The following is a 23,660-nucleotide window of genomic DNA, read 5'->3' as shown; positions in this document are numbered from 1 at the left end:
AAAAACGTTAACTAACTCTTTCGTGTCTGTTGCTTTAGTGTATTTACGGTCGTCCTGGTCAGGATCAACTCGTCTCCCAAATGTCTTGCCCAGTGCTGCATCACAACACCAGCCCAACGTGGTACGAGGAGATCAAGTTGCGCTTGCCGCTCAACATTACGGCTCAGCATCATCTGCTGTTCTCCTTCTTCCACGTGTCGTGCAATATTGCGAAAAAGAAAGATCTGACCACCACCAGCACCGAAACGCCGGTCGGATTCGCCTGGCTGCCGTTGCTCGCGAAGGGCAAAATCAATGTCGAGGAACAGTGTCTTCCAGTAGCGGCATCACTGCCTGTAGGCTATTTATCGATTCAACCGCTCGGGTTGGGAAGAGGGGTAAGTGTCGCCGGCCGATTTCTTCCATTAAAGCCAAAAACACCAAAATCGCATACAAAACTGCGATCGTATTGCTGCATGATGATCCCTTGGAGATGCTAACCGTACTAATCAGATCCTGCCGCGGTAGTGTGGCGGACGGATTGAACATTAGTTTGCCCGAAACAGTCGTGCTCGATTAACACTGGTAGAAAAATCTAACCTTGTTCCATGTGTATGTTTCTCTTCTCTTCTCTACCCTCTCTGTTGCCTGTGGTTTGTGTTGCCTTCATTATTCTCGAAAAACAAAATCGAAAATCCTTTCTGGTCTACAAAATGCGCTACAAACCGTTCCCCATTCGTTTAGCAGAATGCCGGTCCCGATGTGCAGTGGATCGATAATCAGCGACCGATCTTTACCGTCAGCCTTCGGCTCGATTCCACCGTGCTGACCACCGATCAGCATCTTCACAACCTGTTCCTGCACGCCGAACGATTGCTGGAACATTCGAAGACGGTTGCCCCGCCAGATACGACGGAAACTTGCAAGATCCTGAAGGCGGCGCATGCCATACAGATCGGATCGCTGATCACCTTTCTGCCAACGATACTGAACCAGCTGTTCTCGCTACTCGTCGCCACAAGCAACGAGGAGGTAGGACTGAACATCATCCGCCTGCTGGTCAACCTGTTCCACATGGTAGCGGAAGAAGCGAAGCGAAAGGAGCTGCTGATGGCGTACGTGAAATACGTGTACCGTATCGACAGCCAGCCGGTAACCGGATGCTCTCCACCGTCCCAGAACGTGAACACCGTGCACGGCGAACTGTGTCGCCATCTGCCAACGCTGCTGCACCCGAACAATACCGACTTTTTGCTGGTGAACAAGTTTATGAAATTTTCCGGCATTTTCTTCGAGGTGATTGTAAAGAGCATGGCCCAATACCTCCTCTCGACCGGGCGCATCAAGATGCAACGGAACGAACGGTTTCCGAAAGAGTTTTGCACCCGTATCGAGGCACTGTTCCAAGTGCTTGTTCCGTACATAAGCTCACGCCATAAGGATCTGCCGATGGAAACGGAGCAGCTGAACCAAAGTCTGGCGGTGTTTGTAAAGCGCTGCCTGTCGTTTATGGATCGTGGGTTCGTGTTTCGACTGATACGGCTCTACATGGACCGATGGGGTCCGGGCGATTCGCGCATTCTGCAGGAGTACAAATTTAGCTTCCTGCGCGAAGTTTGTTCACACGAGCACTACATCCCGCTCAATCTCCCGTTCATGCTGACGCCCAACAATCGTGCTCCGGACTTGCTGCAACAGTTCTGCCTGTCGGAGGAGTACTGTCGGCAACACTTTCTCGTGGGAATTCTGCTGCAGGAAGTTAAAAGCTCGCTGAACGAAGTGAGTCACATCCGGCGTATGGGGTTGGTTACGCTGAAGGAGCTGTTGGCCAAACACGATCTAGACGATCGCTACCAAAACAAAGGACAGTTGGCCCGATTGGCGATGCTTTACGTGCCCTGGTTGGGGATTGTGCTCGAGAACCTGAACCGCATATCCGATGGCGTGGAGCGAAAGGGGAAGCATGACACCGTCGGCGGTAATCGTATGTCGTGTAGCAGTAGCTACGTGTTTGCGCGCGATTCACTTCCATCGCTGCCAACTGCAACTCCGTCAGCCGTGACCTCACAGACAAGCACACCAAAGTCCCGCTCGAACCGGGTAACGATGTTCATCGAGTACACGAGTCCGATCCGTTCGTCGTTGCATCTGAAGGATACAAGTTTTCTAGCAGCGATTGCGGGCCAACCGGCAGCTCTTTCGAACGGTCACTCGAGCAGCTCGCTCAACTCCGAGTGCTCTACGCTCTCCCAGGACGGGACGGTGGTTATACGCAATCAGTTCAACGAATCCTGCGCAAACTCGACCCGCCCGAGCCATGCCCGATCGGTGAGCGTTACCCAGCCAACCATCATCCAGCGGACGGACAAGTTTTCCGTCACCGAAACCAAAGATTTGCTCATTAGTTTCCTGTTCGTGGTGAAGCATCTGTCGCCGGAGCACATGATCGCGTGGTGGCACAACTGCACCGAGAGTGAAACGGTCCAGTTCTTCACCGTACTCGATCTGTGTCTGCTGTACTTTCGTTACGTGGGCAAAAAGCACGTACAGGTACCGGCCGAAGGTGGGCGAGATGCGAAGAGTAGCAAAGCGGCCAAAGCAAGCACTCTGCCGGCGCGTGTACTTCCACCGAGCATTACCAATGGCGGTGAGTCGGGATTCGAGTCCGGCACGCTTAATCATACCGCAAATCGGGAAAATTTAGTCGAAGAAACGCTACGTTTAAAGCAGGCTCTTTACGAATCGAACTTGGCGACCGAAATCGGACTGATCGTGCTGGACTGTATGGGTCTGTACTCGGTACAGTTTCGCGAGTCAATGATAGAGGGCACGGTCCTGCCCAAGATTGCACGCGTCTATTTGCGCTTCCTTCAGCTTGGCCAGTCGGAGTCGCTTTCGAAGCACGTGTTCGCGGCACTGCGCGCCTTCATCAACAACTTCTCGCAAGCATTGTTTAAAGGCACGGCCGTACTGTGTGGACAGCTGGTGTACGAGCTTCTGAAGTGCTGCGATAGTCGTCTGTCCAGTTTGCGGCAGGAAGCATGTGCCGTGCTGTATCTGCTGATGCGCAGCAACTTTGAGTTTAGCGGCCGCAAGGGACTGACGCGTGTGCATCTGCAGGTGATCATCTCGGTATCGCAGATGATCGGTAACGTGATCGGGTTGAACAATGCCCGCTTTCAGGAGTCGCTCTCGACGATCAACAACTATGCTAGCAGTGATAAGGCAATGAAGGGAACGGGATTCCCGATGGAGGTGAAAGACCTGACGCGACGTGTGCGAACCGTGCTGATGGCGACGGCCCAGATGCAAGCACATCACATGGATCCGGAACGGTTGCTTGAGCTACAGCACTCACTGGCCAACTCGTACGCATCCACCCCGGAGCTACGCCAAACGTGGCTGACAACGATGGCGAACAATCATCTGCAGAATGGCAATATCTCGGAGGCTGCCTGCTGCTATCTGCACATTGCTGCCCTGGTTTCGGAGTATCTGAAGCTGAAGGGCTGCTGTCCGGTGGCGCAAGGTGCGGAATCGTTTGCCCGTATCTCGCGCAACATTCCGCGGGACGAGAAGGGACTGAAGCTGGACAGCGGTACGCAGGACTCGCAGTACACGGAACAGTTTCTGCTCGAGCGGTTGAAGGAGTGTGCGGAGTATTTGGATCGTTCCGAGCGGCTCGAATGTTTGGGTGAGCTGTATCGGCTCATCATCCCGATACTGGAGTCGCGCCGGGACTATCACGGACTGACGCAGTGCTACGAACATCTGACGCAAGCGTACAACCGGGTGATTGAGTTTAACAAGTCGGGCAAACGTTTGCTCGGGCGGTTCTATCGGGTGATATTCTTCAGTCAGGTATGATCAGCAGAAAAAGCGCTCATTGAAGCGATGAAGATTTTTAACGTATTTCTTTCCTTGCTTGTGTTTGCAGGTTTATTTCGAAGAGGAAAATGGCGTTGAGTACATTTACAAGGAACCAAAGGTAACATCGTTGAGTGAAATCTCCGAACGGCTGCACAAACAGTACCGGGACAAATTTGGAGCAGATAATGTGAAGATTTTAATGGACTCGGCACCGGTTAGTAGGATGCTTCCTTGGCAAAGCGGCTTGAAGTAAAACATTTCCCTTTCTCCCCCAGGTTGATCAGTCAACGCTGGACCCAAAGATTGCATACATCCAGGTAACGCACGTAACGCCCTACTACTGCAAGGACGAGCTAGAAATGAGGCCCACGGAGTTCGAACAGAACCACGATGTGGACACATTCATGTACGAAACACCGTTCACTGCTTCCGGCTCTGCCCACGGTGCCGTGGAGGATCAATGGAAGCGAAGAACCGTTTTGACAAGTATGTAACGCTTGATAAGTAAGAGTTTAAAAATAGTTTACCTAAACTCCACTCCACGCTTTGTACAGCTCTCCACAGTTTCCCGTACGTGCTGAAGCGTATCCCAGTGCGCGATCGACAGTCGCAAGAGCTTAGCCCGATCGAGGTGGCGATCGACGAGATGCAGACCAAGATTGCCGAGCTGGAGGAGATCGTGATGGGGCCGATCGATCTGAAGAAGCTGCAGCTACGTCTCCAGGGCAGTGTGGCCGTGACGGTGAATGCTGGCCCCCTTGCATATGCGACCGCCTTTCTGGATCCGGCCAAAACGATCAGCAAAAAGTATCCGCTGGACAAGGTGGAGGACCTGAAGGAAGTGTTTCGGTGCGTGGGGAAAATTCTTCACCTTATAGCAGTAATAATCTAACCTGTTATTTCTTCTTTTCAGTGATTTTATTAAAATCTGCTACACGGTACTTCAGATAAACGCGAACCTCATTTCGTCCGATCAACGCGAGTACCACAACGCACTGAAGGAGAACTATGAAAATCTTTGCTCGGCGCTGAGTGATCTGCTAGGGGAGATCGTGTACCCGTTAGACGATGGTAACAATAATGCGCATCGGCACAGCTTGGCACTGTTTAGTGCGATCAGCGGTGCACCGACCAATTCCAGCACAGCGTAAAGCGTGGAACGTTTCGCTAGCAAATGTTATGGACGCACAAAGGAAGGAGACTACAGAAAACACAGCACACATGAACACCAGCTTGCTTACACAGCGCAGTGTGTATAACCACAAAAATATGAAACCTTTTAACGGTATGCTTCACACAATTCTACCAAGTAGATGTCAATTTTGTTTCCTCGGCTGAATGGGTTCAGCCGTCTGTAGAAAACATCGTTTCTTGAAACAGTAGTTCGCTTGAGAAGAAGATTTAAAATCACCCCTAACACTCGGATATTGTTCGTAATTTTATGAAAAATTTGTTCTAAAACTATCCGCCTAGCGGATGGATGCGTTTGATTCCTTCTTAAAAGTATTTTAACACTTTATCCACACCAACACATTTGTAACGAGCAAAAGCAAATATTTGAATTTGAACACCACAGTCGGTTTAACACACGCGCAAACAGTTCGTTTCGCTTGGGAACGACGCAGCAAAGCAGGAAGGCAAAAATTTAGTAAGAACATGTTAAGAGAAAAGCAACAATTTTTATACAACAAAACACTAATTAATGGCATTCAAATCTTTAGGAGAAAATGCTTCGACGTCCGCGTCGCACGGCTACGGTCGGATACCGGTCGGAGCATTTTTGCAAATTGGAACTTACCTCGCATAACTTAGTTTCAGTTTTTGTGGTCCTATAATTGTGTAATTGGAAAACGAAACGTACGTACGTGAAAGATCGGAACGCGCATTAGTGCTAGAATGAAATGTTTCTTAGCAAAAAGAAAGTATAACTCTGTACATAAAAAAACGCATATTTATGTTGCAACCCTTGGGCAGAACCGTATATCAGCGTTTGCTGGACGGGGCTGCCAAATGGGAAGCGCAAGGACGCGTGGTTAGATATCGTGTGTATGTATCATTTCCTGTATATGTGTACGCTTAAGTATTGTTATTTTTTGTAAGAATATGTTCCGGTATGAGTAGTCACAGCCATCACCGTACCCTAGAACCGTAGGTCTTTTAAGAAGCTCGCTCAAAAAAAGGGAACTAACTACTCGAAACATGTCCCCGATTTTTATACACAGGGAACTAATGACTCAATTTTATCGAATCTCTTACACTCTCCCCACTTCCGAAACCACCTTTTATAGTCTTTGCACCGATTTTACAACTTTGTCCCCACATACCACTATGCTATGCTAACCCTAAACTCTAGACGGACATTTACACAGCTACAGGAATGCATCTTCTTCCCGTTTCTTTGTGTTAAGTAGGTAGATTATAATTATAACATAGGTAACGTTTCAAATGCGTCGTGTTTTGGCATGATAGCTACACGAACGAGAGAAAAAGAAAACAGTAAGGTAAAACACCATCCAATAACAAAAGTGGCCAGTGGTTCAGTCTGCAGTCGGCCGAAAGGGAAGGCAGTACAGACAGAGCAGCAGTGCAGCCACAGTTTTATCATTTATCACTCGGTTAAGGTGTACATTTTGATAGAGATTTCTTATTTAAGTAGGTTTTCAAACCAACCACTTACACAGACAGTGTAGATTGATTTTAGCGGTTTTAACTAAAAACTCAAAGGCATTCATAAACTTGAATTCGCTAAGTTGCGTCACTTGTCAGGTTCGAGCGGAAAGGCAAAAATTATTTATGAAATATTTGCTCGAAAAATAGCTAGCCAGCTGTGAGTGTGCGTGTGTGTGTGGTTGAGCATTTGCCGCCTAGCTCCTTTCCTCTTGTAATCTCTAAATCCAATCCAAACCATTTCCAACAAGGACTGCGCTAGTCAGAAACAGGCGATGGGGTACCCATTCTTCTTGCTGTTATAGCCGTCGTCGACCTTCTCAGAATCGCTGCTATTTGTTTTCTTGCTCACTGCACTTATGAATCTTTCCATCGATAGTAAATGTATTGTAAACATTTGTTGTTAAACACCTTTGGGCACAGGCTGATACAGGCTACCCCACAGGTGATTAGGCGTTGCGTTTCCTTACGGCGCACATTGTCGTTGTTATTCAGTGTCCTGTTTGTTTCTAAAGCTAGTGAAGCTAGTAGTGCACAAGAGATATTCGAGTTGCTTTACTGTATTTGTATATCGTATTTGTCTATTTACTATCGTTTGCGTATAAAACGAAGCATAATTCATGAACCATGGTACCATGGAATGGCTTCCCGAGTCTCACGGGATGACTAGAACGCAAACCGTTGCTCCAAAGCGGGCTTTAATATACAACTTACAAGCGAACAAAGCAAACAAAAAATTCAAACATGACTGCTGCACCACAACAAACTGGAATTACTCAGCTAGCAGTTAAGTAGGGTCGTATTCAATGGCATATATATACACACACATTTGCAAAACATATACACTTTTTCAGCAAAGTGGTTTGGGAAGTTAGGAAAAAAACACGAGAAATTAGCAAACAAAACTTCATAATAATGTATGCTCCGTGCAACCTCAAATTTAAATCGGACAGCCAACGGCCCAACAAAAACGCTGGGCTGGGTTTAGCAAATAAAAACAATAGAAGGATCATTATTCCTGGATTACACTCATCCGCGTATCCGTAGCGTGCATGCTTTCCCGAGCCTAACATCCGATCGTACGTCCAAAACTTAATTTTCCCCCCAGACAGAGCGCGCGCCGCCTAACGGAAATACGAAAAGTATACGCAAAACATCCTGCGGAAGCAATGAGTGAAGCAGCAGCAGCAGCAGTAGCAGCGGTCGTGGGTTGCTACGACGTTTACAAAAGTGAGTGCCAGTTATTTTTTTTGTATCTCTGTGTGTGTGCGCGCGTTCCAAGTCCCTGTTCCCCATTGCTCACCGCCTCGTTCACCCGCTCATCGATCGATGTAAAATTATTCGTCCGCAAGCCATCATTTGTCCTGGATTTGCGTTGCTCCCGAGCGAACCACTACACTCTTGCGATTAGGAAAAAAGCGTGCAGGTGTGTGAGTGGACGTTTGTTTGTATTTTGTACGTATCCGCAGTAACGCACGCTAGCGACGATGGTGTCCTTTCGTACAAGCTGAGCAGCGTGTGTGAGTATCTGCGTACACGCAAACACACAACTACGCCACTCCGCGTGCCGCATACGTACCGATGAGAGAGAGAGAGTGTGTGTGTGTGTGTGTGAGTGGTGTGGAAATTGGCGACCATCCTTGCGAGCTGCCATTTTCCCTGATGCGACGTGCGCGTGTATGGTACGTAACCATAGTAGACTGTTTTCCCTCGCCGATGGAGAGCGAACGAGAGAGGAAGGATACACGCATGAGAGAGTGTTTGTGTTTTGTTCTCTTGCGCTTTGTGCAATAGTGACGGCACTTGTCGTTGTCAAAAGTCCTTTAACCTTTGAATGTTGTTGTTTTGTTCTATACACGCGATACGAAGTGATTAGACAATCTGTATCTTTCTGTTCAAATTGTTGTATTGAACTGGAGTGATGTATTGAAAATTATTTAAATTATTTAAATTAAAACAAAATATAAAAAAAATTGTAGTGATTTAACTTTAATTTAAAATTACGTATCTTGAACATGAAGTTGAAGCACTTTCCATTGAGCATATTTTATTTGCTCTTTCAAGGGTTAACCTGGAATGTACCTTCCATCGGAGTGTCAACTTTGCGAGCCTCGGGTTTTTTTGCGCCGGCGCCCAAAAGCGCTTGCAAATCGATCGGAGAAAACATGTTTGGCAAAGCAGGCTCTCCGACAAGAAATTGCTCCCTAGTTTCTACCTCACACTGTAGCAACGCAATACAAAATCTCGGAAAACCCTTTTTTGGTCTCATTCTCTCCTAGAGAGCGAGAAAGAGAGAGAGAGAGCCTCCCTCGTCTGTGTGTTAGTGTCCCGGTTGCGACGTTGTGGAAATCCGGAAAAATGTAAAGGCTTTCCATCCGCTGGCAGGCCGTAGAACGGCAGTCAGTCAGATCGAGAGTGTCTGGTCGGTCGGATTTTCTTTCGTCACCCCTCCTCGGTCCGGTCCGGGCTCGCTTTACGGAAGACGGTAGATAGTCAGTGGGTGTGTGTGAGAGAGAGAGAGAGAGAGGAGGGTGGCAGTGTTGTTGGTGTCGTTGGGTTTGGGAGAAGAGTGTGATCCCGCGTACCTAAAGTAGCCGTGGGTGATTCTATTGGTTTTCTGCACGGATTTCGTTCAAACGGCCCAACCAACCAGTGAAGGGTGAAAATTTTCGTTCCAGGTACGATAACGCCACGTACGAAGTGGAGGTTCGATAAGCTTCTCGTGAACTAATTTGTGGTAAAATGATTCCTGAGAGGAGAAACAAGCGGAATAGAATGAAAAGTGAATCAAAACCCTAATTCCAGCAGCGAACGGAAAATCTTCATGCTGTGTTTATTGAGAAAAAAGTGTCTTCACGGTTTTCCTGTACTTCCACCGTGAAAGCCTCACCGTGCGAAAGGGAACGAGCGTGAGGGAAAACACGATACATCCCTGTTGGCCAGAGAGAGAGAGATACCCACTCAAATCTTGAACGCCCGGAGCTCTTGGATGAAAAATGCTTTTAGTTCTACCACTTTTTCGAGCTACATTTCCTTGGTATCGCCATTTGAAGAGGACATCGGAAAATGGGATATTGGGAGGGAAATGGGGATATACTGAATGGGAGATTTTCATACTAGAGATGAAATTATAATACGATTTTTAAATAATATAGGATGCTTCTAGTGTGTAGAAAGATGTAGAAACAATCTTTCTAAATTCGTTTCGTTGTACTCACTTATAATCCATATCCCTTTTTAAGTATATTTTGAGTCCGTTTTGGGAATGGAAATTGGTGCTATCGAAATGGAGCAAAATTTCCCTCAGTATTAGCCAACATTAAGCGAATGCCCGAATATTCGCATGTGTGAGTGAGTTCCCATACACTATCCTGAGGAGCTAGAGTTACGTGTGTCCTGGGGAGCTGCCTTGTGGAGAACTTTTCTCAAATATCCCCCATAATCATCCTGACAGGTCCCATATCACTTATTTATTACATGTCCATATTAAAAGAGTGTGTGTGTTTGTATAGGTGTGACTTTCTGGTCTCGTGTAGAATAGAGGAAAAAAAAACAGCAAGGCATATGAAGGAAAGACAACAAGACGCCCAAGGCGTTCAAATAAAGTGCGCTGGTGTTCTAATACATTTTATAATATTTACTACACTTTAACAGGACGCACTTCGTTTTTAAGCCACTCGTTCAACACTCTTGTTTTGAACGAACCGAACCGTGTTATTGCTTCGGTGATGTGTGGTGTTTTGTGTTAGTGCGCCCGTGCTGACGATGATAATGCAGTGAAAAGTTGGTCCGAAACCCAAAACTATATTCGAGTGTGTGAGTGTGTGTCGTCATCGCCATATTCAGCTGAGTAGAACGGGGCGGGAGGAAGCAAAAGGACCAATGTGCGCTGTACCCTCGGAGTGCGGGAATTTGTGTCGATTCGCGGGAAAACGTGTGCCGAGGGAAGGACGTGTGAGTGTGTTGGTTGGTTGTTGCGTGCGTGTGTGAGTGTGCTAGCGCGAGTGGTGGAGCATTGTGTCGTGGTCCTTTATGAATGGACCGTTCGACGAAAAGAAAGCACGTAATCGAGGAATCGCCACCAGGCAGCATAACAATAGCGTGCACCAATACAAGCGCACGCACGTGATCCTTTCTGTGTGGGACGCTCGCACACGCAGCCACAAACACACACACACACATCGAACAGCAAATACGTAATCAGGAACGGAAGCGCTAGAACCACCAGCAAAAGGACGTGTGAAAATTTCCCAACTGTCCCTTTTCGCTGTGGAAGGGCAACTCCCTACTACTGGGACAGGAAGGATTCTCCTTATTACTCACCAGTAACGGGAAAAAGCAGAAATTTGAACAAGAAGTGCTGGAGTACTCAAGGAAGCCTTTGTAAAAGGACCAATAGATTTTTGTTTGGTGTTATAGTAAAATACGTAAACACGAACGAAGGAAAACTTTTATGTCCTTCATCGCTGACGAGGTCCTATCTTAGCTCTCTAACAGTACGCTTAGAGAGAACGAAAGTGGGCCGTGACGACTAAGAGAAACCCACAACGAAGCCCGAACCGCTTAGGTGTCCAAGCAAAAGGCGCTAGCAGCGAACGCAACCAACCATGGGCACGGTACTGAGCTTTAGCCCCCGGGAGCGTCGGCCCATCTACTCGACGCACCATCACAGTGCCGGCACACTGTCGTCCTCCAATTCGGCCGACTTTCCGCTCAACAACTACTCGTACGAGCAGCTGAACAATGCGAAGAATCGCGAGAGCGCGCAAACGAAACCGCCGAACCTGATACAAACGGTGCCTAACAACAACAACAGCCATGGGCTGAACATGAGCAAGGACGACTGCAAGAACAACAACAGCAGCAGCGCCAACCTGCTCGGTTCCCATGGCAACAACAACAACAACAACAACAACAATGGCGGATCGGGCAACAATAACCATAGCAACAACAATGCCAGCAACAACCTGCTGCTGCTGCAGCAAACGCACCAAAACAACATCATCACCGGCAGTGCGAACATCAACAACATCAACAACAACATCAGCGGTGGCAACAACAACAACGGCAATAGCATACAGGAGCGCAACAACAACAACAACAACAACCACAGCAACAACGCGGACAGTGCCCGCATCCTGTCCGAGAAGAATGCGCTCGAGAAGAACCTCAAGAAGCATTCGCTGTTCATCAACGCGCTGTCCTGGAAGCGGCTGGCGGCGTCCCACGGCAAGAAGAAGCTAGACAACAACAAGAACAAATCGGCCAACCTGGCCACGGCCACCAGCTTCCGGACGCCGCTAACCGACACGATCCATCCGCTGCTGGACAAAAACAAGAACCTGCAGCAGTCGCAATCGTTCACGCAGACGATCAGCAGTCAGCAGCTGCAGCAGCAACAGCAGCAACCGGCCACCATCGTGTTGAGCCAGTCCGGTGGATCCGGACAGCCGAGTTCCGGACCGGGGGCACAGTCGGTGGTGGGGCTGGGAGCTTCGGGAGCGGCCGTTTCCGGGCTTTCGTCCAGCAATCAGCAGTCACAGGTGCAGCAGCAGCAGCAGCAGCAACATCACCTTCATCAGCCCCAACATGGTCAGCTGGTGGTGGCTCAGCAGCAGCAGCAGCAGCATCAGCAACAGGCGGTCTACTTTACTCCTCGTGGTCCGAAAGCGCTGCTGGCGCTGGATCTCGTGCGAGCCAACAACACGAACCCGCTGTCGCAGCCGGACAAGCTGGCGCAGAAGCTTCCGCTGCAGCTGCCGATGCCACTGCAGCCGATCGTGAACCAGCAGCATAACATCCCGATGGCCCAACAGTTGCACCACGGACACGGACCTAGGAAAACTGTTATTCAGGTAGGTGGAGACAATAGTACTTCATTTGTGTAGCTCCGGTCTATCCTACTCTGATATATACGCTATGTTCTAACGAAAAAATCTTGTCAAAACCCTCGAAGAAGTGCTCTCGGTGTTCATTGGCTTGAGACAATCTATGCCCGCGGGTTCTGATTATTCAGAGTATTTAAAGTAGAAGGGCCTTATTGTAAAACTCTTGCATTTCAATTTGGCCTTCTGGCTCGGACACCTTGATATGGAAACGGTATGGGTCGGCCTATCTTGTTGAAGGTCTATCGATATCCTCATCCGCCTTCATGATCACACTCGATGATTGGAAGACAGCCATGAGACTTCTGGTAGTATTCAGGGGATACTTGATGATTCAGCTGTCTAGTATTTGAATATGCTCGATGATTCAGAAGCTGTAATTACTCGATCCTTGCGGATGATGAGCAATGAACGAGATCTTCTTGAGAATCTTGTTGACTGGCGTTCTACGAAGGGCTGGAAGATTGGAGATACAATTGGTGTGTCTGTCTCGTTTAACGTAATGTATTTGACTCATAAACCTTTCCTTAATCGCAATCCATGATGATAAATGTTAAGCTAATTAAGAAAATTTGAGTTAAATGTTAAGGACTGAGAAAATTTGACTTTGGATTGAGGTTTATGAGAAAAACGACTTTTCGTTCGACAAACATAGCCATCGTTAGACGTTAGTACATAATCCATCGAAAAAGATTTAAGCTCTCGATACTCTCGATTGGTACTCTCGATACCAATGGGGCTTTTTAGAGATTTTTTCTCTAACAATCAAATTTGACAATAGGTATCGTCATGTAGCGTATTCGCCTTCCACATCGTAGTCAACATCTAGAACAATGTGTTGCTATTTTTATAGTCAAATTACCAGTTATTTCACTGAAAGTAAGAGCTTTCTTAAATAACACTCAAGTAATTATTTAAATAATTGAAATCAGAGCAAAACCTTTCTCGGGTGTACCTTTTTCTTGGTGGCACTCTCATATATTTGCCTGCCCGAAATTTGATAAACTTGGTGTAAATTAGAATTTCCATCAGCAAATATAATTACCACCCGAGCACAGTTCTCAGACGCTTGTTTTTGCGCTCAAAATTGAAACATAACTCTCAGCGTTCAAAGGAACCTGTTTGCTACCTTTCGGCTCGGGAAGATCCTTGCTGGGGCAATGTTGGCCCAACCGTCCTTTGCACAGCGCCCAGCAGTGTGACGGGAGGGTTCCAGAATGGGAATAGTTTATTTTAACCGCAGCAAACGCAAAGTGAAGCTGAGGACTGTTTTACCAACAAAAAAATACGAATGAACTTTCCAGACGCACCCGAAGAACCTTTTTCCCCCCGCTTTTTGGGGTTGATGATTTACTTGCAGCTGTCAGCAGATTTGCAGCGTGAAGAAGCCGTGTATATTAATAACTTTAGCAATTTTAAACTTATATTTTCGTTGCTTTGTTGCACAGAAATCTTGTTGGGGAAAAAATTAAACCAAACTGAATCGATGTACTTGCAATGCTAGACATCTGTTGAAAGCCAAAATAATAGCGCGTCTGTAATGAAGAGATACTTATTTATAGCATTTTGGGAGCCCATTTTTTCGTTGGCTCGTTTGAATATTTCACTCGCTTATCGTCGTGACGTTCGTTCCTTGCCTAATGGGTATTCCATTACCAGGTGAGATATCTATCCATCTACGGCAGCAGCTTTTATTTAGCCACCTTTCCCCAAGGGCACTCCCCCGTTTGTCCTTGAATAATTTCTGTGGCCTTTTGTGTTCTAGCAGCTTGTTATTACAACCGCTTGCCCGTAATGAGCATTGTTAACGAGCAGACATTGACATTGGTATGCAAATTTTTGGGCCACCAGTTTAATGAAGCATTCGTTGGGATGCGTTTATGAGCGATTCCATAATTAATAGGGTGCAAACAAAATAGTTTGCAAAACGAAAAATGAAAATCAGGCTAACAGACTGAACACTTTCATCGATTGTGGGCGAGACAGAGTGTACCACGTACGAATCTTCCCTCGGTGCTCGGTCTGGAGATTCTTAACCACAAACTAGGCCTAAAGCATGGAACGTGCTCGATGTAAAAAAGGTAGCCGTCTGAAGTGGTTACCTTACCATTGGTAATTCCCCCCGTTTTCCATTCCACTGCTGTCCTGTTCCGGTCACATTTTCTCCAAATCGTCCATGCGTAGTGCAACGTGCCTGACGAATCCACTTTGAGTGTTCGATACAGTATGGGGAGACGCCATTAACCTGATTTGTGCTTCCACGCTTGAGGACATACTCGATAAACCGTGCACACGCCGGATCGATTTATTGCTCGTTTCTTCCAAACGGCTTTCAGCGAACGCGTAGCTCCGGTAATCGCATTGGGAAAGTTCTTACTTTGTGCCATTGCTGTTGAGGAAAATAATTGTTCCGAGGACATCTTGCAAGAGAAACTGTTTCACTATTTAAAATAATTGTAAACACTTGGAGAGAAACACACAAGCATAAGAACAACGACGAGCGAAAGCGTCAATGAAAGGACCGTATCGAGTTCTGAAAAATCTATTCATAGGTTACAACTGATGAAGCGATAGAGCGGGGTTTTTGAATTTCCATTCCGCTTTGCCTCCGGGACTCGTTAGCAAGCATGGGGAAGCTTTCCGTTGTTTTGCCTCCAACCGATGGACTGATGGAGCTCGCACTTGATATGCATCGAACGTCTGATGCGACCGTTCGACGAAAGGCGTCCATGCCGTCCCAGCCTTAGGCCACTTACCACTCCAAGAACGCTGACAGGCCGTTCTCGACGCGTTGCAATATTGATGTGTGCGCTCACGTGTGTGCTTGCTGCTCATGTTCGATACAGCAGCATCATTTGCACACAAAGTAACGCAGTACGTCAGCAGCACTTGTGCTCCTAAGCCGAACGGTTGGTGGTGCATTGTGGATATGGAGTGACGAGGGTGATAAACAGATAGATTTTCCATTTTCTTTCATCGCTTCATCACCCACCCAACCGGTGCCGTCCTGTGTTTCGTATCGTCCTGTAAGCTCCAGCGTACGCTCCTGCCGATGTGTGTGTGTGTGTGCTCGGCGTCTGTTTATTTATAGCTCCATCGGAACACCTGCGCAGTAAACGTGGTGGCGGCATCAGCGATACATGGTGATGGTGCGTTGTAAAATATGGAAATTAGAAGACAACGCACAACACACCGTTTCGCCGATGTGTTTGTGGGTTTCGGTTGGAATTCGAACGGTGCACAATGGGACAAATGGCTGTATAAGGCGCAACTTGCGTGATTATGATAAACCAAACGCATTTCCACAAAGCTAATCCGCAAACTAACAATAGGCTGAAACAATAGCTGAAATAATAGTTTTGTTACAGAACTGTTGAGCACTTACCCAAAAATGCGTTTTTTTTTTCTTTTATTCATGAAGAACGGGCTGGCCGTATTGCTTCCCAAAAATGTTGGAAGTTGTAAAAAAATGATTCAAAAATATTCTATTTCCTTGCCCTAACGAGCTTGGATAGTCAGTCCTCGTTATGGGAGGACGGTCCCCGGATGGGATTTGAACCCTGGTCCTGTCGTGTGAAGACCGGTGAAGCTGTCGCATCTACCATCTTCCATAGATTAAACCATTATAACTTAGAAGTTGTAAAAATTAGACCACTTTTGCTTAGCAACTACTAACTTATTTTCGAGGTTTTCTAATGAGTTGGAGAGGCCTTTTTCTATTCTTTTTACTTTTATCAAGATTGCCAGAAAAATTGATTCATAGATTGGACAAAGGGTATATTTCAGTTATTTGTAGTCACTTGAATTCATGAGTTGTATCACTCGAAAGCCCATCATTTTTTCTATGTTTTGTCATTTTAATCGGCTGCGACCGTGAGTGAGACTAGAAGCTTTAAATATGTTTGTGCGATATGTTCGACACGTGGTACAGAAGATCGGGATAGGACCGGAAACGGTATTCGGATGTCCACAATACATTGCCATCTTTGTTATATCGAAATCAAGATTGGGGCGACCCGATGGTGGATGCGACAGCGGTGCCGGTCTTCACACGGCAGGACCCGGGGTTCAAATCTCTTCTAACTATCCTACTATGCGGTATCAACAAGTCTAGTGAGCCAGAAATTGCAGGCATGACCTTAGAGTAAGAGGTTGTTAGACCAAGAAGAAGAAGAAAATTGTTGTTTAAAACTAAACTAGGAGACACAAAACTATACATGAATCCGATTTTGCGTCCCGCCGTTTGTATGGTGGTTGCCTACTGTGCGATGGCACCCCAGCGAACGAAAGCACTCAAACAATGAGACATAAAATGCTAGCCAGGTGCATCTGTGTAGCATGTTGGCGAAACGCTGCACTTCCGTATCGATGCCTTCCACCATCCTGCGAGATCGTGTTACATTAAACGCGGGGAAGGATTCAAAAAAACCATTTGGAGTAGAATTAAAACCACTGTTTACCTCTCTTCCTGCTAAATAACAAATAAAAATACATTGTTTGTAGTTTACTCTTTCACCGAATTACTTTTGGTTTAGAATTCAACAGAAAACACCGAGCACGATGTAAGCTCGAAAACCGGGTAAGGTTGCTCCGTCGTCGCGAACGTAAATAACACAATTCAGAGAAGGTTTCTGGCTGGCCGGAGGTTCGCTTTACGGTTGTTTATTTTTCGGCCGGCAAAAAGCGGTGCAGCATAAATGTGAATTATCCCGTGTTTTGCGTGTCCCGAAAGGCTCGTCCATATCAGGGGGGGGGGGGGGGGGGGGAAGGTGGCTTTCAGTTTAGCCCCCGCTTGATTAAGTTCGAATCGGATTCAAGTAAGTGCAAACACCCTGTATTACATACGAACTTGTTGTTTGCCAGCTCACATGAAGCTTAACACGGTAAATCCTATTTTTTAAACCTTTTTTTGTAGTTTTGGGAGGATAGTAGGTCGTCAATTATAAATAAAGGCTAATTTATGGCAATAACATTTACATATTGAAGAAGTTTTTACATGGATCCGACTGTCTAGTACTTTTTTAAGAATTGTGTAAGAAATTTCCCGAAATGGGAAACCATTAAGTGACGGGATCTACACCGATTCGACCTATTTCTTTTGAATTTTGATGCATCTAGGATAACAACCTTAATTTATAACAAATTAAGCTTTCTGTTTTGCATTCGATGAAATGGATGCCAGAAACCATTTCCTTATTCTGTTAAGAGAAACGTCTTTCGCTGAAAAGATGCTATTGAATCTGTTTATTAAACAATAAATTTAAAACAATGCACCTTGTTTGAATGGATTCGATTAACTTCCCTATAAACTTCATTATGGCAAGAGCGGAAGGCATTAATAATTCTAGTAATCTGTAATCACTGGACTAACTACTGGTAGCTACGAGAAAAATAAAGTCAAGGATAGCAAAAACAGTCAACCGAGACCTTTCGAGGTTGTAGTAGTGCCAAACAAGAAGAATATGTAATCGCTGGTACAAGCTAAGGATTACAATGGCAATTGAATGTTTGTACTTGTTGAAATGATTCAACTAACCGGTAAAAGACTCGAGAAGGCCCCCCCCCCCTGCAGAAATTTGTTAGGCGCTGTAGGATTTACGCCTAAAGGTATGCAATCCGCAGTACACGTTGCGAGAGTTTCACAGTGAGCTTTCAGTGTGCTTTCAGTGTGGTCAAAATTGGTTGAAGAAAGTCGAATAAAATATTGCTATTATTTGATTGAAATCCCCTCTCCGCTAACCCTACCATTCATTTTGGGTTACAGGAGCTTGGTACTAGTTTTCAGTCGCACTAGGGGTGAACAATCGGGTCTAAAACATGCACGGCGTTCTCGGACGGTAACGGAACAGTAATTCGATGAATACTTGTTACCTTGCTTTGATATTCAGCAAAGGAGGAAACATAAGAATATCATAATCTCAAACCACTTGTTACAATGTATTGTATCAAGTTCTACTCGATGTCTATTAACAGTATTAAGGAAAAATGCACAATGTTTACATCAAATGGGTTTTGGCCATAAAGAAATCCCACTGTACAACAAAAATGACAGGCCACAGTGCTGCACACAAAAGATTCTAGGGGGGGCCTTCTCGAGTCTTTTACCAACTAACCTTATTTATTTAATATGTTTTATTTAATTCTTTACTTTCAACATAATTTCGGCAGACGCAATGAAAACTTCTTTTTTTACAAAAGTATATTCAAAGTCCCAAGATGTGGCAGTTACAGTTCAAAACGAAAGAAAACATCACGATTGCATACTTTAAGGCGCTTGCCCATTGAAGGTGAGTATGCTTGAAGAACTGATTATAGAACCCTTTATCAGTTAATACACACACATTTTAAATGTTCGTTCAACCTATGAAAATGCTTGTCGAAGGCTGAAACATTACATCCAACACCATTTTCATAACCGAATAAAACGAATTCAACCGCGTCATCCACGATTATCTTGTTGGAGCCTTATGTGATGGAAAATTATGCATTCATTTTTGTGACGAAAAATAATAACATTCCATCATAAGTTTGTATCAATCGGCACAAAGGTAACAAAAACAAAGGCGACGAAACAAATAATGACTTTATTGCTCGTTTTCCCTACGAACCGCTCTTTTTCAACCGCTCGTTCCTCGAGTCCTTATAGGAAGACGAAACGCAATACAACACCATCCGGTGAAGAGGAATGGTGAATCACCGGGACCGCTGGGAAAGGGGGATTTTTATTTCGTTTTCATTACAATGCTTTTTCTGACGCTATTTTTATTCAACACTTCGTCCAACTTTGGGGAAACTGGCGTCACCTCTAGGACGATGCGACTCCTAACGTTCGTGGCGTATGATGGTTTGGTTCTGATCTTTCCCCCCCCCCCCCCCCCCCCCCGGTACGCCAGCTCCATTGCATATCGATTTCACAATCGAATGCTCCGTACCGAGGCCACCGAGGCCACTGGAGCCATGTTCCGTGTTGGGCGGCGTTTTCGTGAGACAGGACGACCGTGGTGGAGCAGGTTGGCGCACGATTGGAGTTGGAGTTTTTCGGATGTATTTATAAATAATCATTATCGTTTTATGGCGTCTTGCTAAACGCAGTTGCTGGTCTTGCGAGTGATAAATGGTCGCCTTCACCGGTCGCCTGTAGCAGATCCTGCAGGTTGGCTGCTCCTCCCGTCCATGCGTTCCAGCGACAGCCACTTGAAGCCGGAGGTTAAATGGGCGAAAAGTAAAAATAAATAAAAGCAGTTTCGGTTCGGTTCGGTGCGGGTCTGCCTGCCAGCGCTGCAAAACCCCAAGTGGTTCGATTCGAAGCTGTTGATTCAGCTGTTAGTGTCGCAATAAATCAAAATTGTTGAACTTTGTAATTTGCGACCGTCAGCAGTGACAGCCGAACCGTTTGATGGAACGGAAAATCGCGGGACTTTGAGCCGAGCCGCACCGAGCCGGTGGTGGATTGAACTTTGACCGATTACAAAACTTGGCGACCTTAGAATGAATAGCGCTCAAAGGAAAAAAAAAATACAATCAAGAACTTCCAAAAGATTCTTTTTTCAAAAGAATTCTATTTTACTTTGGTTTCGTTGTTGATGAAGGCTGTCCCGTTAAAGGACAAGTAGGAACATTCCTGCACGACAAAGCAAACCTGCTGATACCGAAATCCGATCCCAATTTTATCCCATTTGACAGTGATGGTTCAAAAGCTAAATTTACAATCCGGTTCAACAAGATGACCCGTCCAGAGGATAAGTACGGGATGAGATGTATCCTTCTGGTCAAACAAGGCGAAACAACCATCTTTTGCAACCTCAGTTTGCCTGCCCAGCTGACGAAGCGATAGATCATCGTCCATTGTTCTGTGACCTCACGAATCTCATCGCAGCAGTGGGCCGCTAAATCATCAGACCATTATCCGTTCATGAGGTTAGGACTCCGTCAATGAAAATCAGGGCGAACTATAGCCCAACCCAGCTAATTTTCATCCCGTGCAACGGATCGATGATGATGGTTCTAGCAAAAAGCTGAAAGAAAAAACGGGAGCCGGGAAACCCCTTCTGCAACACCCGAAGCTCCCCCGGAATCTCCTGGGGATCTCCCGACGATGGCATTATTTTCTTTCAATTTTGCCCGAACACGATAGGAAGTAGAACCAACGGGAGCGGTGGCCCGGTCACCATGTTGCCACTTCCGAAATTTTGTCGTAGACTTTCGCCCAAATGTAAATAAGGTATCGCCCGGAAGGAAGGAAAAACGACTTTTGCTTTATCCTCCAAAAACCGAAATTCGTCCATTGCTCTCTCTCTCTCTCTCTCTCTCTCTCTCTCTCTCTTGCTTGCTTCTTAGCCATCCGCCGCTTATCGTCTCGGTCTCGGTTTTGGTGTGGTTGTGGCCGTGAAGATGCTGCCCGGGAAACTGGGAAGCGACGATAAAATCGCTCATTTTATGTTCACGACTCATTATCCGGTTCGATGGGAATGGGTCGCGGTCGTAGCGTTTGGACACTTTTTCCTGCCAAAGCACGGTTCGCGCGGTTTAGATCTGATGGGTTTCGGCAAGCTAGAGCGAGTGAGCAAGCTAATCGTTGCCGTTGGGTTTGATGTTTTGGGGATGACCGTGGGACCTTGCTGGAGCTTGCTTAAGAATAATTGATTTACGCCTCGGTGCGCGGTTTCGGTTTAGCAGTGATTGTTGGGCCCATTTTTCTTGACTTGCTGTGCCGGAAGAGATTAGCTCCCAGCTAAAGCTAATCAGTTATAGGCAACATTTGTGACAACATTTTTTCGGGGCATATCAGGGCATATTGTTGGTTTTATTAGCTTTTAAACTTACCTAGTAAATGTCCAACGTTATAATATGATTTTTGTGCAAATATATCTGAAACACAGCAGTGTGATTAACTGAGCGCTCCTAAGGAACCTTGTCATCTGAAAGGCTTTGTCGTGAAAAATGTATCCACTACCAAGAGATCTCGTAATCGAAGCGAACTAAAAGGCTTTGATGTGCAAGGCATTTCGTTTACTAAGAGTCCTTGTCGTTTGAGGGTCCCCTCATCTTCTAAGGGGCGTCGACGCCTTAGAAAAGCCTGACAAAAAATCAGTCCTTCCATCTAAATCTCATTTACTAAGAGAACCTGTGGACCAAGGGTTTTGTTTTTTCTTCTGAAGACGTTGTAGTCTAAGGGACCTCATCAACATTGTCTTTGTAGCGAATGCGAGATAACGAATCCTCTCGAATGAACTCCTCATCTATCAAGAGACCTTCTCGTCGAAAGGGACTTGTATCAGCACTTTCTCGTCGCCCAGTCTTTGTCATCTGGAGTTGTTCGGTGGCCGAGGCGACAGCGATGCCGATCTTCACACGACAAGACAGAGGATCCAATCCCATACAGACATCCAAACTATACAGCTGCATTTAAAAGCAAGCCAAACAAACCCATAATGGAAGGCTCGAACCTTTCCAAGATTGTTTTAATAGTAATTTTAGCATAAATAGTATAAAATACAACAGGAGAATTGATAAAGAGGTAATGGAGGCTTCTCAAGGAACCTAGTCGTCTGAATTATTTCGTTTCGAGGTTTCATCTACCAAAAACCTTCGTAGTTCAGTCATATGCCTGCCAAGAAACCTTATCCAGAGAGCCTGGTTTGCTAAGAGACCTCTGTCGTTCAAAGGTTCTTGTCTTCCAAAGGCCTCCTCTAGCAAGAAACAGAAAAGCTTGATCTACCAAGAGTCCCCTTCTAACAAGTCTCACTGAAGACCTCGTCGTCGAAGTCGAAGGGGACACATCAAAATCAAAAGACATCATATTCCAAAAAATACGAGTCGTTCGGCGAACCCCATCCACCAAGAGATTTTGTCGTCTAAGCGATCTTAAGAGCAATCCAAAGAGAAAATTCTTACTTCACACAGCCCTCTCAAAGACTAGATCTAGCACTGACAAAATATCGAGGGGACTTCAACCAAGAGATATAGCCTTCGAAGGGCCTTCGTCGTCTAAAGATCTTTTGAGAGGAGTTTAAATAATAAGATTTATGCTTACAGCCATTCACACAACTCTGCTTAAGTCACTAGGCCTATTACTTATTGAGTAAAAAAAATTATTAATTTTCAAACTCCAAAGTGAATGATTTCAGGTAAAACTTTATCGCATAACGATTGTAAACTACTTTGCAAACAATGGTATGATGCTGGAGCTAAAGTTCACCTAATTCAGTTACACGGTTACGATTACGAAATCATCTGGAACGGAAAATCAATTAAATTCCCGTCCAACCACGGGACATTACCCCGCGGAAATAGCGCCCTACATCCGGAGGCTTCATTCTGGTTTCTCATTCACGTGAATTAACAGCGGGAATAAAAGCTCCTGGCACGAGATAACTTCATCACGTGCCGATCGAAAATGGTTTATTTCCCTGTGACGATGATGATGATGATGATGATGATGTCACAACACCAGCAGACGTCCATTACTAAGAAAGGAAATTAAATAGTGAATAAAATTGAAAGCCCTTCATGGTGGTGGTCGGATCGGAACCTACACTATTAACATTGCAACCCACTTTCACAGCACGAAACAGGATAGCTTTTGGAGATGAAGAAACAAATGGAACAAAGGAATAGTTCAGAGTTCTTGGGCTATTGATTTTATCGTGTGCGAGTTTAGAGCTACCCAACGAAACCATACCGAAGTGGACGATATGGACCGAATGGAGCAAAGAAGTTAAATTGTTTACATCGATCCTCGAAACAAGATATCGGAGAATGTAAGCTTTTATCTCCGGTGATCATCCGGAAAGATGCTTTACATCCTTTTCCTGACGTTAAACTGGTTAACTTTATCTGGCCAGAAAAGAAGTGGGGAATAAGAGAATGAAAACCCACCAGAGACGTGCCCAATGTCTGCATGTGTTGTTATACTCTTTTTCGATTTTTCCATCCACCCTCACACACATTCTTTTTGGGTTTGTTTGAAGCTTTCTCGTTATCCCGTCGCATGGTGTGCGTTTTGAAACCTGTTCCCTCCATATAAAATAGCAACACGGTCATTGCCATGCCGCAAGGACCTTTTGCTGCGTCAACAGGGGCAGCACCGTCGCACCGGTCTCCGGACATTCCGCAAAAAGGGGACCCATTTCGGGATAAAAATAAGCCCTCCTTTCACGCCAAGGGACAGGTGCAGTGCATGGTATTTCTCCCTGTCCTGTTGGAGAAAAATTGACTTCTCGATGATGCCGGCCATCATTAGAGGTCTCGAGGTAGTAA

At 45.8% G+C, this 23,660-nt stretch overlaps 2 protein-coding genes across 13 annotated transcripts in view; both read left to right on the top strand.

The window, feature by feature from the left end:
- Nucleotides 1-7,548, top strand: part of LOC118514508 (dedicator of cytokinesis protein 11) — an 84,379-nt gene extending 76,831 nt beyond the window's left edge. For 6 of the 7 annotated variants that reach the window (XM_036061447.1, XM_036061446.1, XM_036061445.1 and 3 more), the window contains 6 exons: nt 39-377; nt 724-3,840; nt 3,917-4,063; nt 4,125-4,335; nt 4,404-4,698; nt 4,763-7,548. In XM_036061447.1, coding sequence (XP_035917340.1) covers nt 39-377; nt 724-3,840; nt 3,917-4,063; nt 4,125-4,335; nt 4,404-4,698; nt 4,763-5,000 — 4,347 coding nt within the window. In that variant the 3' untranslated portion in view covers nt 5,001-7,548. The remainder of the gene's footprint in view (nt 1-38; nt 378-723; nt 3,841-3,916; nt 4,064-4,124; nt 4,336-4,403; nt 4,699-4,762) is intronic. The other variant, XM_036061448.1, reaches the window with a different exon arrangement.
- A 1,344-nt stretch (nt 7,549-8,892) lies between these two features.
- LOC118514544 (cyclin-dependent kinase 5 activator 1) overlaps nt 8,893-23,660 on the top strand; it is a 57,384-nt gene continuing 42,616 nt past the window's right edge. The window contains exons 1-2 of one of the 6 annotated variants that reach the window (XM_036061534.1): nt 8,893-9,001; nt 10,171-12,371. In XM_036061534.1, the coding sequence (XP_035917427.1) occupies nt 11,124-12,371 (1,248 nt within the window). In that variant the 5' untranslated portion in view covers nt 8,893-9,001; nt 10,171-11,123. Of the gene's footprint in view, nt 9,195-9,231; nt 9,254-10,028; nt 12,372-23,660 lie in introns of those variants that run through there. The other 5 variants (XM_036061533.1, XM_036061531.1, XM_036061535.1 and 2 more) reach the window with 5 other exon arrangements.

This window comes from Anopheles stephensi, chromosome 3, assembly GCF_013141755.1.
Source record: "Anopheles stephensi strain Indian chromosome 3, UCI_ANSTEP_V1.0, whole genome shotgun sequence".
NCBI lineage: Eukaryota > Metazoa > Arthropoda > Insecta > Diptera > Culicidae > Anopheles > Anopheles stephensi.
The sequence above is the reverse complement of the archived record's forward strand: the minus strand, read 5'-3'. Positions and strand labels throughout refer to the sequence as shown.